Source organism: Gordionus sp. m RMFG-2023, chromosome 4, assembly GCF_954871325.1.
Source record: "Gordionus sp. m RMFG-2023 chromosome 4, tfGorSpeb1-WG-v2, whole genome shotgun sequence".
Classification (NCBI taxonomy): domain Eukaryota; kingdom Metazoa; phylum Nematomorpha; class Gordioida; order Chordodea; family Parachordodidae; genus Gordionus; species Gordionus sp. m RMFG-2023.
The window spans coordinates 21,608,087-21,625,702 of record NC_088778.1 but is presented as its reverse complement, the minus strand read 5'-3'; the positions used below and the strand labels follow the sequence as shown (position 1 = coordinate 21,625,702).

Sequence of the window (17,616 nt, the reverse complement as noted above, 5' to 3'; positions counted from 1 at the left end):
CCTATTTTTTTTACAAAGCCGTGCCGTGTAATTTATATCTGCAGGTCTCTGATACATATATTAATCTTCTCCATATCCATTTCTCTAACTCTTGGCTAACTCCTGGTGGTGATTTGTTTCAGTTCAGAAAAAAGGTCCCCCAAAATGTTTCGCCGGTAATGAAAAGAAGCATTGAGAGAGCTCAAATTTATTAACCTACTGTCTAACCAATTACACCACTAGGAAAAAAATTGATTATTTTAAAAATTTAACTAAATTTTACGAAACCCTTTTATAAGTATATATCATCCCTGCCCCAGTGTTCATGCCAGCTTTCTGCATCTACCTAATCCTCAATTAATTGCTGGCTTGCTTCAGGAAAAAATTTTCCCATAAGATGCATTAACTTAGTCTCTTGTTAATTATACTACTAGATTGCTTTAAAATATTCATTAGAAACTTATTTTGGAAATTTTATTAAACCATTTTTTAAAAATATATTGATTTTTTCCCCTTATCCATGCTGGCTAACTACAGAAAAATGGATCATTTCACGTTTAAACCCACTAGCTAAAAAAATTTTTTTTTTATAAATAATTATTTATCAAACAACAAATAATTTCAACAAAACAAAATTTCTTTTGTAGTATAAAAATACAAATAAGATTAACCTATTATAGATATCCATGGATTTTATAAAAGAAAGCGGCTGCACATTATCATTAACCAAGTATATTTTTTTAGAGATTGAAACTTATGTTGGATAAGAAATTAATATTTTTTAAAAATTTCCTCTTATTTAAGAATTTTGAAAAATTATTAAAACCTGGATATTTTTGTCCGGGTGTTTTTTATTCCCAGAACAATTCTAACCGATATTATTAAAATCATATTGGTTTATTTTATTTACAAATAATACAAGATCATAGGCATAGCAAAATTTTAATGGGGGAGAGAGAGGCACTATCATGTTGGTTTTTTCAATAAATTTTATTGAAGATCATAAAGATAATTGCAGGTCTTTGCCTATGTTGCATTTTTTAAATAATAGTTGATTTTTGATTTTTTTTTTATTATAATGCTTTTTTTCAAAAATTTTGAATTATAGTCATTATTTCAACAAATTATTAACTTTTATTTATCTTCCAAATTATTGTTTAGTGATATATTGTATATATTTTTTGAGGTGAGGGGTCTAGGAGGAAATTATTTATTAGTTTAAAATAAATTTTTCGGGTTAGACAAATTCCCCTCCCACCCCCGCCATGACTTCGCCTAGGTACAAGAAGTATGATAAAATCTAATTAATTACCTAAATTATTTTCAAAGCTGGGTATAAAATTTATAATAAATATCCCAAAATTTTGATTAATATAATTCGAGAGAAAGCAATAAAAACTGATAATTGAGTATTATTTTCTTAGAATTAGATGAATTGTGAATCAATATCTTTACAAGAATCATAGATATTAATCAATATTGTTATTATGCAAGAATTGTATATATTATTTTTCAATGTTGTGTTTGTCACACAATATAAAAAAATCGAACCCATTCGCGTTCAATGGCAAAAATCGAACTCATTTGCCTTCAACGTTCACCTTAAAAAAAGGAACTCATTACGTTCGCTCAAAACTTTATATTTTTTAAAAAAAATTTCATTTAATGCCATACACAATATATATTAGCCATGTTTAAAATTATAATTTTATTTTGGTACATATAAATCAGAGTTCTGCAGAAGTACCATTTGCGCCTGGCCCGGATTTAAAAAAAATTTTTTTGTTAAGACTTCGTTTTTTTTTAACTCGGCAAGAATTTTTAAAATATATTATATTTATTTTCAAAGATAATAAAGACGATTTAAAATATTCGGCCTGTCCCGGGTATTTTTTCAAATAAAAAATTTTTAGGCCAGGTCTGGGTATTCAAATTTTTTTTAAAAATAAATCGTGATTAGATTATAATTTGAAAGAATCACACTAAAAATAACTAAATTCTAAGACATTTATATATATAATATATAACTTTTAATAATTTTTTCTTCAAAAAAATTTAATAAACGCATGAAATGCAACAATCTAAAATAAATTATTAACGAGTTATATTATATAAAATAATAATATTACAATTAAGTATATCTTTAAATTAGAACTTGACGATTTTAAAACTGAAATTATATGCATAACTTAATTCAGCCCTTTTCTTTGTATATGTCGACACCATTTTAAATTACATAGGAAAAAAATGATTTTAATATCTTACCATTTTGATAAACGATGAAGCTAAAATTATTAATAGTTATTCTTATAATATCACATTAATATAGATGATAGAATAAGGGTTAGGCTTTCATTTTCTATCCGAGTTTAGAACCCGAACCATATTTAAAATTTTTAGGAACAGAATAGGCGTTGACATATTACAAATTGGAATAAAATGGAATGGCTATTATCAGAAACATCTTTCAAATGAAGTTTTGCACAATAGTCTATGTTGAAAGGATTATTGCAATTGAAATTTTTAATCTAACATAGTTCCGGACAGAGTTGTTTAAGTAGCGCGCTAACTTTTTTGGTAGCTATAGCTAGCGGCTACTTTTTTGTAATTATTTAATTTTTTAGCGCGCTACTTTTTTTGAAAGTAGCTAAGGCCGCTACTTAGCTACTTTTAAAAAATATAATGAAGGTAAGTATAAACATGAAAATTTAAATATAATATAATTAATTATAATTTTTATGATTTATTATTTAATTTTGAAATTGAAATATATTTTCAATATATATTATAAACCTAAATCACGTGTTAATAATTTAAAATGTCATCTCATATGGATACACAAATCGTTGAAAGTGATTCAGATAATGATATTAATGAAATGGAAGATACCAGGGAAGAAAATGTTCTTAATACCCATTCCATAGATTTAAAATTTTTTTTAAATAAATAATCCAAAACTGGCTTCAAATTTATTTGTTTAAAATGTAAAGAAAAATATTTCCTCAAATCAATCCAGTAGCTAAAGCCTCAAGAAACACATAAAGGTAAATTGTCATTTTTACATTTTAATAATATTTATTTTATAAGACTGTTCATGAGTTTTAAGAAAATGGAGAAACATCTAAATAATTTTGGAATAGGCGACTCTACATCCAAAAAGACTAATTCAATTCAAACCAAATTAATTAATATTGCAAATAACAATATTTCTCAGAAATTGGGTGATAAAGTTATTGTTGATTTTATAATTTATACAGTTCAGTCAATGTCCTTGATTGATAATCCATCATTTACCATGATGATTAAAACTATCCTCTGGTACAACGATTTTATGTCGCCAGACACTCATGAATAAAATAGCAGATAACTTTAAAATGATGAAAGATGCTCTAATAGTAGAGTTATCAGAGATATCATATATATGTACCACGGGAGATAGTTGGACACATAACAGAAGGTTATGTGGTAAAAGTGTAAATATTGCGGTATATTATTATTATAAGGAATAGAAGAAAAAAATAATATTTGTAGAAAATTATATAGTATTAGATGATTGTTGTTTTTTTTCGATATATATTATAAAAAAATAGAAGAAAAAAATAATATTTGAAGAAAATTATATATTAGATGATTGTTGTTTTTTTTTCGATATATTTTTATTATGAAAATATATATAGATTGTATTTATAAAAAATTATTATTATTATTATTATTATAGAAAAAAAATAAAAGTTTTGTTCAAAAAAAAGAAAATTTATTGTTGTTAAGAAAAAAGTGGATATCGGGAAAAAAAAGACTTAATAAAGAAGTATATTGGTCACGTAAGATCAATTTTAATTATTAATAATAAGTTTAGTATTAAAAGCGGATTTTTGTTATTGGACTAAGGTTAAAACTTATTTATATTTATAAATTGATCAGATTAAATATTTTTGAGCTTATTTGGGAATCACAGACCATTGGCGACCCTAGGACTTTAAAAATGATCAATGGCATTAGCCCTCAAAATGATAATTAGGATGCCAGACATACGATGTACTTGCAAATAAAATTATTGATATATTAAAAATATGTATATAAGATTAAATAAGCCCTTACCCTCAAGTGCTAGTGTCGAGAGATTATTTAGTAAGGCAAAACTTATACTTTCTGATCGTCGCTCTAGACTTGGGGATAAAAATATTGAAATGATTTTTATTATTAAAATGCAACAAATTACCATAAATATTTATTTTTATTATATAAATGTTGATTTTATTTATTATACAATAAAGTAGCTAATAGCGAGCTATACCGATAAAATAAGTCTATTTTAGATGGCACCATGCAAAATATTAATCAATAAATTGATTATATTTGTAAGTACATATCAGTGGCCAGCAGTGCTCAAAATTTAGCTTAACTTTGCTAGCAAATAAAAAAATACGTTTCCGATGCAGATTTTAAAATTTTTGGGGCCGGTACATGTTATTCTAATTTTTATTAAATTAGAGAGCTATTTTTAATAGCTTTAGGCTAGTTAGCAACTTTTACATTAAATATTGATAAAATTAAATATATTTGTAGAATCATATATTTTTTAATAAATATTTTACCTCCATGTCATATTTATAAGAAATATATGAGACAAATATAATAGTATATCTATCCAAATTTTAGGCCGAGCTGGCCATACAATCTTCCTTTGATATTAAAGAGCAATAGATCGGTTGTAACAAGTGAAGATTAACTGTCCTGAACCTGTCTTTTTTATTTAAGTTGGCCTTGCTACTTCATATAATTTTTGAGTATATTTTATTTTAATAGGAGTTACTTTAGTTTTTGCGATTCTATTTTGTTTTATAATATACCAAGAAAAGGAAAAGTTTGTCAAAATATTTTTTTAGTTTCAATAAAAAGCAGAGCATGTTGATTGCAATACCAAATTTAATGAATCGTCAGAAACAAGCAATATATTATATTATTCTAAATATAAATTAGTAGGTATTAAAGAGACATCTGCTAAAGCATCAAATTTTTATCTTTCATGATAAAGATCTAAATGAAAATAGCTGTAAAAACTTAATTTAAACATATAATTCTGTGAAGTAGTAACTTTCCTTGATTTGATATTGTAAACAGAACTTTTATATTTTATAAAATGATAAAACAAGCTTAATTAGGTAAAGATAAAAATATTTAAAAATACAAAAAAATAGAGATTGGTTTTTTTTAAAACCTAGAACCATCATCTAGACAGTTTCCTTTGCTAGGACCATGACCTCACTAGTTGCAACCACAAAGTCAACTCCTTCTATGTGTGATTTCCTTGAGAGGGATGATGGAATATTAAAGAAAATCCACCATCATCAAAAAATAACCATTAGCATATTTATTGACTTTCCCTATTTTATAAATATACTCTAAAATTGAACAACTAACAGGTGCTAGTGTTGAGCGGTTGTTTAACCAAGTGAAAATTATATAATCACCGCCCAAGACTTGGGGATGATGCTATATTAAAGTGCAATAGTATGTAAAACGTTAAATTAATTTCTTGTTTTTTAAAGTCGCTATTCATAATATTGATTTTATATTGTTTAATGTTCGAATTTCAAATTTTTTAAAAATATTTTACGAAAGCTAAGTTTTATATATATTAGCTATTAGCGCGCTACTTTTAAAAGTGGCCTTTAACTATTGTGGTAACTATGATTCGGCCAGTCCAGATTTCTAAAATTTTGTCACTTTAAAAAGATTTGCTATTTTTTCGATAATTTAATAGGTATTTTGTGAAGATTTCAAATGGAAATGATTTTATGCGTAATCGACTAATTTTAGCCGACAAAAAACGGCTTAGCCGAGATTTTAGGTGGAAAAATCGGCTAAGCCTAATTAGGTAAAGCCTAAAAATCGGCTAAACCTAATTAGGCTAAGCCTAAAAATCGGCTAAGCCTAAAAATTGGCTAAGCCTAAAAATCGGCTAAGCCTAAAAATTGGCTAAGCCTAAAAATGGGCTAAGCCTAAAAATTGGCTAAAATAAATTAGTCAAAATTCTGCATCGATGCTTAGCATTAATTATTATTTATTTTATTTTAGTAAAATAATTTATTTTATTTATATTTAATGTAAATATTTTATTATTATCAACAAATAAACATTATATGATTTAATATTTTTTATTTATATTATTATATTTTGAAATGATAAATAAATTTATTTATTTGATATTATTTTAATAAAAATACATAATATGCTGCTATATTGTAAAAATGTAATATTCTTTTTAATATAATTTATTAGTGATTTTCACAATCTTCTTTGTAAATACATCTTTTATTGAGGAATTATATTGTAAATTTTATTAGATAAATAAACAATCATTTAGGTGAAATCTTTTATAATTTTTTTATCACTTTTTTTTAAAATTATCTATTTATTATTAAATGAGGTGGATTTTATGAAACTTTTTTGATGTTATTTTATATGATCTTTTTAAGGATAATATTTTAATGTGACAATTGTCATAATCGTTATTTTATAAGTTTTTGAATTTTTTGAAGAAAGTATGTTAAAATAAGTATTAATAACATGTGTAAATACAAATTTAGTGAAGATGTACCAATGAAAAGTGACAATTGTCATAATCGTTATTTTTAAAGTTTTTTGAATTTTTTTGACGAAAATATGCTAAAATAAGTATTAATAACATGTGTAAATATAAATTTAGTGAAGATGTACCAATGAAAAGTGACAATTGTCATAATCGTTATTTTTATAAGTTTTTCGAATTTTTTTGACGAAAATATGTTAAAATAAGTATTAATAACATGTGTAAATATAAATTTAGTTAAGATGTACCAATGAAAAGTGACAATTGTCATAATCGTTAATTTTATAGTTTTTTGAATTTTTTTGACGAAAATTTGTTAAAATAAGTATTAATAACATGTATAAATATAAATTTAGTGAAGATGTACCATAGAAAAGTGACATTTGTCATAATCGTTATTTTTAAAGTTTTTTGACGAAAATATGTTAAAATAAGTATTAATAAGATGTGTAAATATAAATTTAATGAAGATGTACCAATGAAAAGTGACAATTGTCATAATCGTTATTTTTAAAGTTTTTTGACGAAAATATGTTAAAATAAGTATTAATAACATGTGTAAATATAAATTTAATGAAGATGTACCAATGAAAAGTGACAATTGTCATAATCGCTATTTTTAAAGTTTTTTGAATTTTTTTGACGAAAATATGTTAAAATAAGTATTAATAACATGTGTAAATATAAATTTAGTGATGATGTACCATATGAAAAGTGACAATTGTCATAATCGCTATTTTTAAAATATTTTGAATTTTTTTGACGAAAATATGTTAAAATAAGTATTAATAACATGTGTAAATATAAATTTAGTGATGATGTACCAATGAAAAGTGACAATTGTCATAATCGCTATTTTTAAAATATTTTGAATTTTTTTGACGAAAATATGTTAAAATAAGTATTAATAACGTGTGTAAATATAAATTTAGTGAAGATGTACCAATGAAAAGTGACATTTGTCATAAACGTTATTTTTAAAGTTTTTTGAATTTTATTGACAAATATATTTTAAAATAAGTATTGATAACATGTTTAAATAAAAATTTAGTGAAGATGTACTCTAGATAAGCGACAATTGTCATAATCGTTATTTTCAAAGTTTTTTGACGAAAATAGTTAACTTGCATCGATATTGATTTTAAAATAGAAAAAAAAGTTTACCCAAATTTTAAACAAGATTGTCTGGTGAAAAAATAATAATTTCTAACTTAGGATTAGATATTATAATATAAATTTCTGACCCGATGAACGGATGTAATAAAATGCCAATTTGCTCCTGTTTTTGGGGAAGAATCTATTATTACCATATGTTTCATTTAATTTTACAATATATATTTTTAACCATTTACATCAAAGAAATTATAAAAATAACGATTATGACAATTGTCACTTTTCTATAGTACATCTTCACTAAATTTTAATTTAAACATGTTATTATTACTCATTTTAACATATTTTCGTCAACAAAAATCAAAAAACTTTAAAAATAATGATTATCACAATGGTCGCTTATCTAGAGTACATCTTCACTAAATTTTTATTTTAACATGTTATCAATACTTATTTTAAAATATTTTCGTCAAAAAAATTCAAAAAACTTTAAAAATAACGATAATGACAATTGTCACTTTTCATTGGTACATCTTCACTAAATTTATATTTACACATGTTATTAATACTTATTTTAACATATTTTCGTCAAAAAAATTCAAAAAACTTTAAAAATAACTATTATGACAATTGTCACTTTTCATTGTCTTCACTAAATTTATATTTACACATGTTATTAATACTTATTTTAACATATTTTCGTCAAGAAAATTCAAAAAACTTTAAAAATAACGATTATGACAATGTCAATTTTCTATGGTACATCTTCACTAAATTTTATTTAAACATGTTATCAATACTTATTTTAACATATTTTCTTCAAAAAAATTCAAAAAACTTATAAATTAACGATTATGACAATTGTCACTTTTCTATGGTACATCTTCACTAAATTTTTATTTAAACATGTTTTTAATACTTATTTTAACATATTTTCGGTCGAAAAAATTCAAAAAACTTTAAAAATAACAATTATGACAATTGTCACTTTTCATTGGTACATCTTCACTAAATTTATATTTACACATATTATTAATACTTATTTTAACATATTTTCGTCAAAAAATTCAAAAAACTTTAAAAATAACGATTATGACAATTGTCACTTTTCATTGGTACATCTTCACTAAATTTATATTTACACATGTTATTAATACTTATTTTAACATATTTTCGTCAAAAAAATTCAAAAAACTTTAAAAATAACGATTGTGACAATTGTCACTTTTCATTGTCTTCACTAAATTTATATTTACACATGTTATTAATACTTATTTTAACATATTTTCGTCAAGAAAATTCAAAAAACTTTAAAAATAACCATTATGACAATGTCAATTTTTTATGGTACATCTTCACTAAATTTTATTTAAAAATGTTATCAATACTTATTTCAACATATTTTTTTCAAAAAAATTCAAAAAACTTATAAAATAACGATTATGACAATTGTCACTTTTCTATGGTACATCTTCACTAACTTTTTATTTAAACATGTTTTTAATACTTATTTTAACATATTTTCGTCAAAAAAATTCAAAAAACTTTAAAAATAACAATTATGACAATTGTCACTTTTCATTGGTACATCTTCACTAAATTTATATTTACACATGTTATTAATACTTATTTTAACATATTTTCGTCAAAAAAATTCAAAAACTTTAAAAATAACGATTATGACAATTGTCACTTTTCATTGGTACATCTTCACTAAATTTATATTTACACATGTTATTAATACTTATTTTAACATATTTTCGTCAAAAAAATTCAAAAATTTTTAAAAATAACGATTATGACAATTGTCACCTTTCATTGTCTTCGCTAAATTTATATTTAAACATCTTATTAATACTTATTTAAAAATATTTTCGTCAAAAAAATTCAAAAAACTTTAAAAATAACGATTATGACAATGTCAATTTTCTATGGTACATCTTCACTAAATTTTATTTAAACATGTTATCAATACTTATTTTAACATATTTTCTTCAAAAAAATTCAAAAAACTTATAAAATAACGATTATGACAATTGTCACTTCTATGGTACATCTTCACTAAATTTTTATTTAAACATGTTTTTAATACTTATTTTAACATATTTTCTTAAAAACATTCAAAAAACTTATAAAATAACGATTATGACAATTGTCACTTTTCTATGGTACATCTTCACCAAATTTTTATTTAAACAACTTATTAATACTTATTTTAACATATTTTCTTCAAAAAAATTCAAAAAACTTATAAAATAACGATTATGACAATTGTCAATTTTCTATGGTACATCTTCACTAAATTTTTATTTAAACATGTTATTAATACTTATTTTAACATATTTTCTTAAAAACATTCAAAAAACTTATAAAATAACGATTATGACAATTGTCACTTTTCTATGGTACATCTTCACCAAATTTTTATTTAAACAACTTATTAATATTTATTTTAACATATTTTCTTCAAAAAAATTCAAAAAACTTATAAAATAACGATTATGACAATTGTCAATTTTCTATGGTACATCTTCACTAAATTTTTATTTAAACATGTTATTAATACTTATTTTAACATATTGTCATCAAAAAAACTTTAAAAATAACGATTATGACAATTGTCACTTTTCATTGGTACATCTTCACTAAATTTATATTTACACATGTTATTAATACTTATTTTAACCTATTTTCTTCAAAAAAATTCAAAAAACTTATAAAATAACGATTATGACAATTGTCACATTAAAATATTATCCTTAAAAAGATCATATAAAATCATCAAAAAAGTTTCATAAAATCCACCTCATTTAATAAAAAATAGATAATTTTAAAAAAAAGTGATAAAAAAATTATAAAAGATTTCACCTAAATGATTGTTTATTTATCTAATAAAATTTACAATATAATTCCTCAATAAAAGATGTATTTATAAAGAAGATTGTGAAAATCACTAATAAATTATATTAAAAAGAATATTACATTTTTACAATATAGCAGCATATTATGTTTTTTATTAAAATAACATCAAATAAATAAATTTATTTTCATTTCAAAATATAATAATATAAATAAAAAATATTAAATCATATCATGTTTATTTGTTGATAATAATAAAATATTTACATTAAATATAAATAAAATAAATTATTTTACTAAAATAAATAAATAATAATTAATACTAAGCATCGATGCAGAATTTTGACTAATTTAATTTTAGCAGATTTATATAGGCTTAGCGCTTAGGCTAGTTTTTAGCCGATTACGCAACACTATACGAGACCGATATATAGCGTTTTCAAAAAATATCGGATCGGCCGATACCTGTAAGAAACCTATTCGATCTTTTTACGTTTGTTTATTATTTTATGTTATATATATTTATACAGTTTATTTTATATTATAATATTTCAGATATTTTATTTATAAAAATTGAGAGATTCTGAATCTTTTTAAAAAAAATTCTATATTAATTTTTTATTTATTTTTAAAGAAAGGGAAATCACAACACCCCCGAAATTTATTTGTTCAAATTGAAAATCAAAGGTGCTAATTTTATGTCTGTTTATTTAGATAATTCTAATAACATTGATATTATATCCCTGAATTAATGCCGAAAAGTATCCAACTTGTCAAGCAAATTTTTGGCGCCTCTTGCCACAAATATATCATCTGACTGAGTCTATCTTCCGTACGGCAGGGGATATAAATAGTCTACATCGTAGAAGCAAATTGACAGAAATCTAAAGGCTCTAATATTTATTTAAAAAAATCGAATATATTATAATTTTATAATTCATACCAACTTATATATGTTGTATTCCATATCAAATCAACTGAAGATTCAACCCGACCCTCTTCGATTTTTTTTAAAATTTGCATGATGGTAGTATATACACTAACTAGCAATAATATAAAATTTTAATTCTCAACTCAGCTTACTTCATGAGATATGGCCATCTTTAGAAACGCGAAAAGTTCAAAATACACCATATTTAACTTTAAATATCTCAAAAAGTAATTAAGCTAAAGGTATAATTTAAACTTTATTAAATAACTCTAGAATAGCCCTTTAATATGATATAAAATTTATTATATTAAAAATAATTTTATTACCAAAAACCGGAAATGGTTATAAAATAAAAATTGCCCTTTTTTTTCTTTCAAAATTTTTTAACAAATAGACATTATATATCTTAATATTTGTACAAAATCCTAGATTGGGACCATTACTGGGCCAATAGTTATTACGCTTTAAATAAATAGTATAGCTTAAATTCTATATTATACGAAATGAGTAATTATTTTTTTAACTTGTGAATAATAGTATTAAAACTGAAATCCGAACCATCTTAAGATTTATATTCGCCCCCCCCCCCCAAAAAAAAATTTCTTCTTAAATTCGAGATTTTTGACCTGGCAATTATATGAGTGAATTATGTAGATTATTTTCTTTGCCGGATAAAAAATTATCTTTGTGATAGTCAGAAATATATTTTCATAAAGATTATTTTCTACTTATAATTAATTATCAAATAAAATAATTATCATAAAAATCAAATTCAATTCCAACAGCAACAGCCGTCATTTATATTGATTAATTTTATAAAGCCATTTTTCTAAGAAAATTAAATTATCGGTATTCATTATGCAATTTATTTTTAATTTAAAATAATTATATAAAATTAATAGCTATCTTTTATTCCTTACCAAAAAAATTTAAATGTCTAGAAAAGATATTTCTATTCCAGTAAAGTGCTGTAATCCCTTTAGAATAAAATCTCATTCAGTACGTTACGATCTTAGAAATGTTTTACAATGGATGATAGAAGTGTATTCTAGCTTATCAATTAATCAAAAAATTTGTAACTCTTGCCGGAAAAAATTAAAAAATATTCAACAAATCTGATCTCACCTTTTACTTCTACGATCCCGATCACATTACCTTCTATTTCTAACTTACCTTCTACCTCAACTATTAATGAAACATTTAGCGATTCTGAACCTGATCAACCATGCAATAATCCCGACTCTTATACAGATTTTAATACTTCAATTTCAACTTTAAATGAAACTTTGCCATTTTTAGGGGAGACACCTTTTAAAAAGAAAAGGTTAAATGAAAAAAAATATCCTGTAAATAAATTTTTGAAAATTCAGGGAAAAATTAAAAAATATATATTATTCAAAATAAAATGGGCACATTATTAAATATATATTTTTTTATCTATTATAATATAATTTTTTTAAATTATAGTAATAATTGTAGAAATAAAAATATTAAATGCATAATTCGATTTTTTAATTACATTTGGTTCAAAGGGGGTTTGGTAAAAAATCAATATAAATATCTGATCGGTTTTGAACCAATATCGGATTGGTGAAATGTGGATCGGCACAGAAGTATTTTTTTAAATAGAGTATTTTAAAGGCTGTCTAATGATATAAAATATAGGTCCCTATATATATTTTTGTTTATTGCAAAATTGAGCAATAGCCTTTTTCACACTTATTGCTCATGCTTCCAGAACCAACCTATCAATCATAGGTAGTTTTAAAAATATATCTTGCGAAGTGTACAAAATATGCTGTATTTTTATATACTTGGCCGCGAATTCGCAGTGAATGCAGGGTAATGGAGCTGGAGCATAAAAATTTTGATTGAAATAATCCAAACCATACCTAACCATTGTAAATTCTTTTATTAATATCTAATCTGAAAGATGTCGTCCAAAATTTCTAATTTTATGTGGGATGACCCATAGGAGAAATATTTGTTTGTCTATAGGTGTACTTTTTAATTATCTACATAAGGTTCATTTTTGAAACTTTATATTCAATAAAAATTGAAATTATCTTTATAAAAAGTCGAGTCAAGCTATGTCCAGATCAAAAAAATCAATCAATTCTGCAGGTTTCTAACTGACAAATAATCAGTAGATGAAAGATAAGCCGTTTTAAAATAAAATTCATAAACTTTATTTTATTTCAAAACTTTTGTATTACATATAAGAGAAACTTCAAGAATATTGATTGAGTTAATATTTTTAGAATAGATGCCTAAATATCTACATAATAAAAATAATTAGGGCAGACAATATATTAAGATGTAAAAATTTTCAATCGGTCAGCCCACCTGTAATAATTTTTGTGTGAAGGGAAACGACATAAAATTGGCTAATTAGCAGCTTTAAACATTTTCTAAAAATATTTTGAACAATTACACAGACCCATGCCCAAATATTTTTTCCCGAACTGTGGACCAGGCTTTGGACTACACCGATCTAATATATAAATACTATTTCATCAACAAAATAAAATAAAAACAATTTAAAAAAAAGAAAGTAGGTTGAGAGATGGGCTTAGGCACCAAGAGCAGAAAAGCTCTTTACCATTGGGCTTGGACCAAAAAAAGGATTAGCAAGAAAATAAATAAAATGTTCCAATTTTAATATATTGTTTAAATATTTTTGAACTTTAACAAAAAATTAATGAGGTTTATTAAGTTTCATTATGCACGAATTGATCTAGACTGTCATATTATAATCAAATAATTTGCAATAGCTAAAATTTCCATGTATAAATTATAATTATTTCTTTATTTTTGGCTAATTTAATGGTAAAATTTAAAAAAAAAGAAGTCGCGAAATTAGGTTCTTTCGATAATACAAGAACGTTCTTGTCCAACGCCAATCCATCTGACTAGAATAATTAAAAGAATAAATTAAGATAAAATTTAGGCGAAAATGAGAAACGCTTATTTTACCAAAAACCCAAATTTACATTCTAACTAAATAACTATTGAATAGATAAAAAATATATCTACCAGGTACGTTTGTTAGCTCTTCGATTTTTTGAATATATTCTTGAGCTTCTTTAGGAAGATCGAAATATTTTCTACAATTAGATGTTGAACACATCCAACCAGGAAGCGTCAGGTATTTGACCTCAACTTTGGACAACTTATCTAGATCGGCTAATATTAAATCAATTTAAAATAAGTGTATAATATTTTGCACAAAATTTTAATTACCCATATTTTTTTAAAAAGATTGTAATTAACATTACCTGGGAATGACTGTAAGACTTGACCATTCAAATGGTATTCGTACCCAATTTTAATTTGTTTAAATCCATCTAATATATCTAATTTTGTTAACACCAATCTTTTATAATAAATAAATATCAATAAGTGATTAAAATATATCGAATAATAAATGTTTAGCTAGAAAGAAATTTTAAAATCAGTTTTACGCAGTATAATAGTTGATCATATGAGTATATTTAACAACAACCAAATCCAACCAACCGCATCTTCTTGGCCGTTTAGTTGTAGACCCATATTCTCCTCCCTTTTCACGCAAATGAAAGCCAATATCCTAAAAGAGAATATTTTAATAACATCAGATTTTACAAAATTACAATTGAATATTTTCCTTTATATTAATATATAAAATAGGAATGTTAATACATCATATAATTCTGTAGGAAATGGGCCTGCACCGACTCTAGTTGTGTAAGCTTTAATAACTCCGAGTGTTTGTGATATTGTTTGAGGAGGAATTCCTAAACCAGTACATACTCCACCTATGCTACAATTTGACGAAGTAACGAAAGGGTATGTGCCTTTAATGTATAAAAATTGTACAAATATGTATCCATTCTTTTTAAACAATTTATTATTACAATTATAAAAACAAATTATATAAGGTTAATGACTGATGTGAAATTTTATAAATAAAGAATTTGGTTACATTTTATTCAGATTACTGTAAAGGTCAAATTTTTGGGCCTAGTCCATATTTTATAATCCTATCCAATGAAGGTATTTTAGAAAAAAACTTTAGGCAGCTTGAGTTTTTGATGAATTTCAAAAGATTTAAAAATATGAGTTTAGTGACATGTGTCTGACATGAGTTTTGCATAAAAATATCTTTAGGACCAATCCAGATTTATAAATTTTTTATTTCGACATCTGGATTTCTAATATCACTTAGGTGTATTTCTGACATGATATACGAGACAGGACAAGTTCGGGCCTGCAGATTTCTAAATTAAGCTGTTTTAGTACATGACAGTTAAATTAAATAAGTAATAAGGTTAGCATAATTTAACAATTAATTATTTTTAAAGATTTTATTTTTCTGCATTTTAGGTTTTTGGCTATTTTTGAATCAGGAAAGAGAATGGACAATAATTTGCAATGCAAAAATGTCACATTTTATAGAATTCATTAAATTATTGGTTTGATTTTTTTAATTGGATATATGGTTGATTTTTTTTAGCATCCCTCTATGGCTGGTATTAAATTTTGAATTGTATATTATTATACAAGCTACATTTGAACTATTTTGTTATGTTCCCTTATCGATGAATACTAATTTTAGGTATTGTGTTCAAAAAAATTGTGAAATTATAATCAAAATTAATTAAAAATAATATAATATTATAAGATAGATCAGGAAGGTTAAAAAAAGAAAAGAGGGAATTAAAAATAACATTTCAGATTTATTAAAAAGACAACAAAAAAAATTATAAAATTCTTTTCAAAAAAATAAAATTTTCTTTAAACCTTTTCTTGTTAGACTCTTCCTTTTTTGATCGGGACTTTTTTTTTACTTTGACTACTGTCCTGTAGGTAATATTATAGGTAAGAGTTAAAATTTAGTTTTATATTATCCATAATATGAAAAAAAATTTGAGGGCTTTTTACTTTTAAATGAAAATAAGTGTCACCTTACACAAAATTAATGGTTAGACTTTACATTACTCAGATTATTAATTAAATAAGGGTTGCTGAAGATTATAATGCATATAGGTATGGTGCTAGAGTTTATATGACCTTCTAGGCTCTGGGGTAAAGCCTTCTGAACTCGAGTTGGAATCGCAAAACTTATTACAAATTGAGTGGCTCAATGAGCCGCCTGAGAGTCAGCTCGATGAATCTGCTGAAATTTATTTTGAATCGATCTGTTATTATTATTCCAAGATAAAAATCCTAAAAAAATTTAACCACTTTGGTTTGGGAATTTAAATACTTTTAAATTCGAAATTTTAGGAGTTATGTGTATTATTGTAAAAATATGACTATGCTATTTTTATAAACCTCGACATTTTGCTGATAGATGTCGAAACTATTGCGCCATCTAAGATCACGATCTTAAGGCTCGCGTAATAGTTTCTGGATAAAATATTGAGGACCGTTTTAAAATATCGGCTCAAATCGAGTCGTTTAACAATACTACCTATAAATATACAATTATTTTAAATATTATATATAAAAAACAATAACTCTTTATAATCTTACGTTTATGAGATTTTACATTATGATTATTATGGCTACTTAACCCTTAATATTTTGTCCAGATAACAATTACGAAGCCTTAAGATTTTGTGGTCATAGATAGCACAAATGTTTGGACATCTATCAGAGAAATGTCCAATAATGTATGGTAATAATAATATATATATAAGTCTTAAAATTTCGAATTTAAAAATATTTAAATTCCCAAACCAAAATGGTTAAAATTTTTTAATATTTTCATCGTGGAGTAAAATAATAGCAAGCCAATTCAAAATTAATTTTAGCCGTCTATGAAGCCGATTCAACGAGCTAACTCTGAATCCAACTCATGCGGCTTATTGAGCCGCTCAATTTGAAATGAGTTTTGCGACTAAAAACTTGACTCGACTTTGCTGTAGGTAAAAAAGGATTAATTTTCAATTATTTCACCCATTCAATTTATTTAAGCTTATCTACTACTTTTGATACCAGGCAGTAATTATAAAAAGTATGAGAATAAAAATAAGAAAATCTAAATATTATAAAATTTTGAGAGGATAATGTTCTGAATAGTTTTTATTGCACAATTTAGTTATGTATATATTAATAAATATGTAATTTACAATTTTTAAAAAATGGTCGATGTTTT

The 17,616-nt window shown here is 24.1% G+C and overlaps 1 protein-coding gene across 1 annotated transcript; it reads right to left on the bottom strand.

Moving 5' to 3' along the window:
- Positions 1–14,186: 14,186 nt before the first annotated feature.
- Positions 14,187–15,353, bottom strand: LOC135928716 (adenylosuccinate synthetase-like; the record flags this gene model as incomplete). Its single annotated transcript, XM_065465172.1, has 5 exons — positions 14,187–14,386; positions 14,511–14,660; positions 14,753–14,850; positions 14,939–15,063; positions 15,156–15,353. Coding segments are annotated over 5 exons (624 nt in total), but the record flags the coding sequence as incomplete, so codon positions are not given.
- Between the last annotated feature and the right edge of the window lie 2,263 nt (positions 15,354–17,616).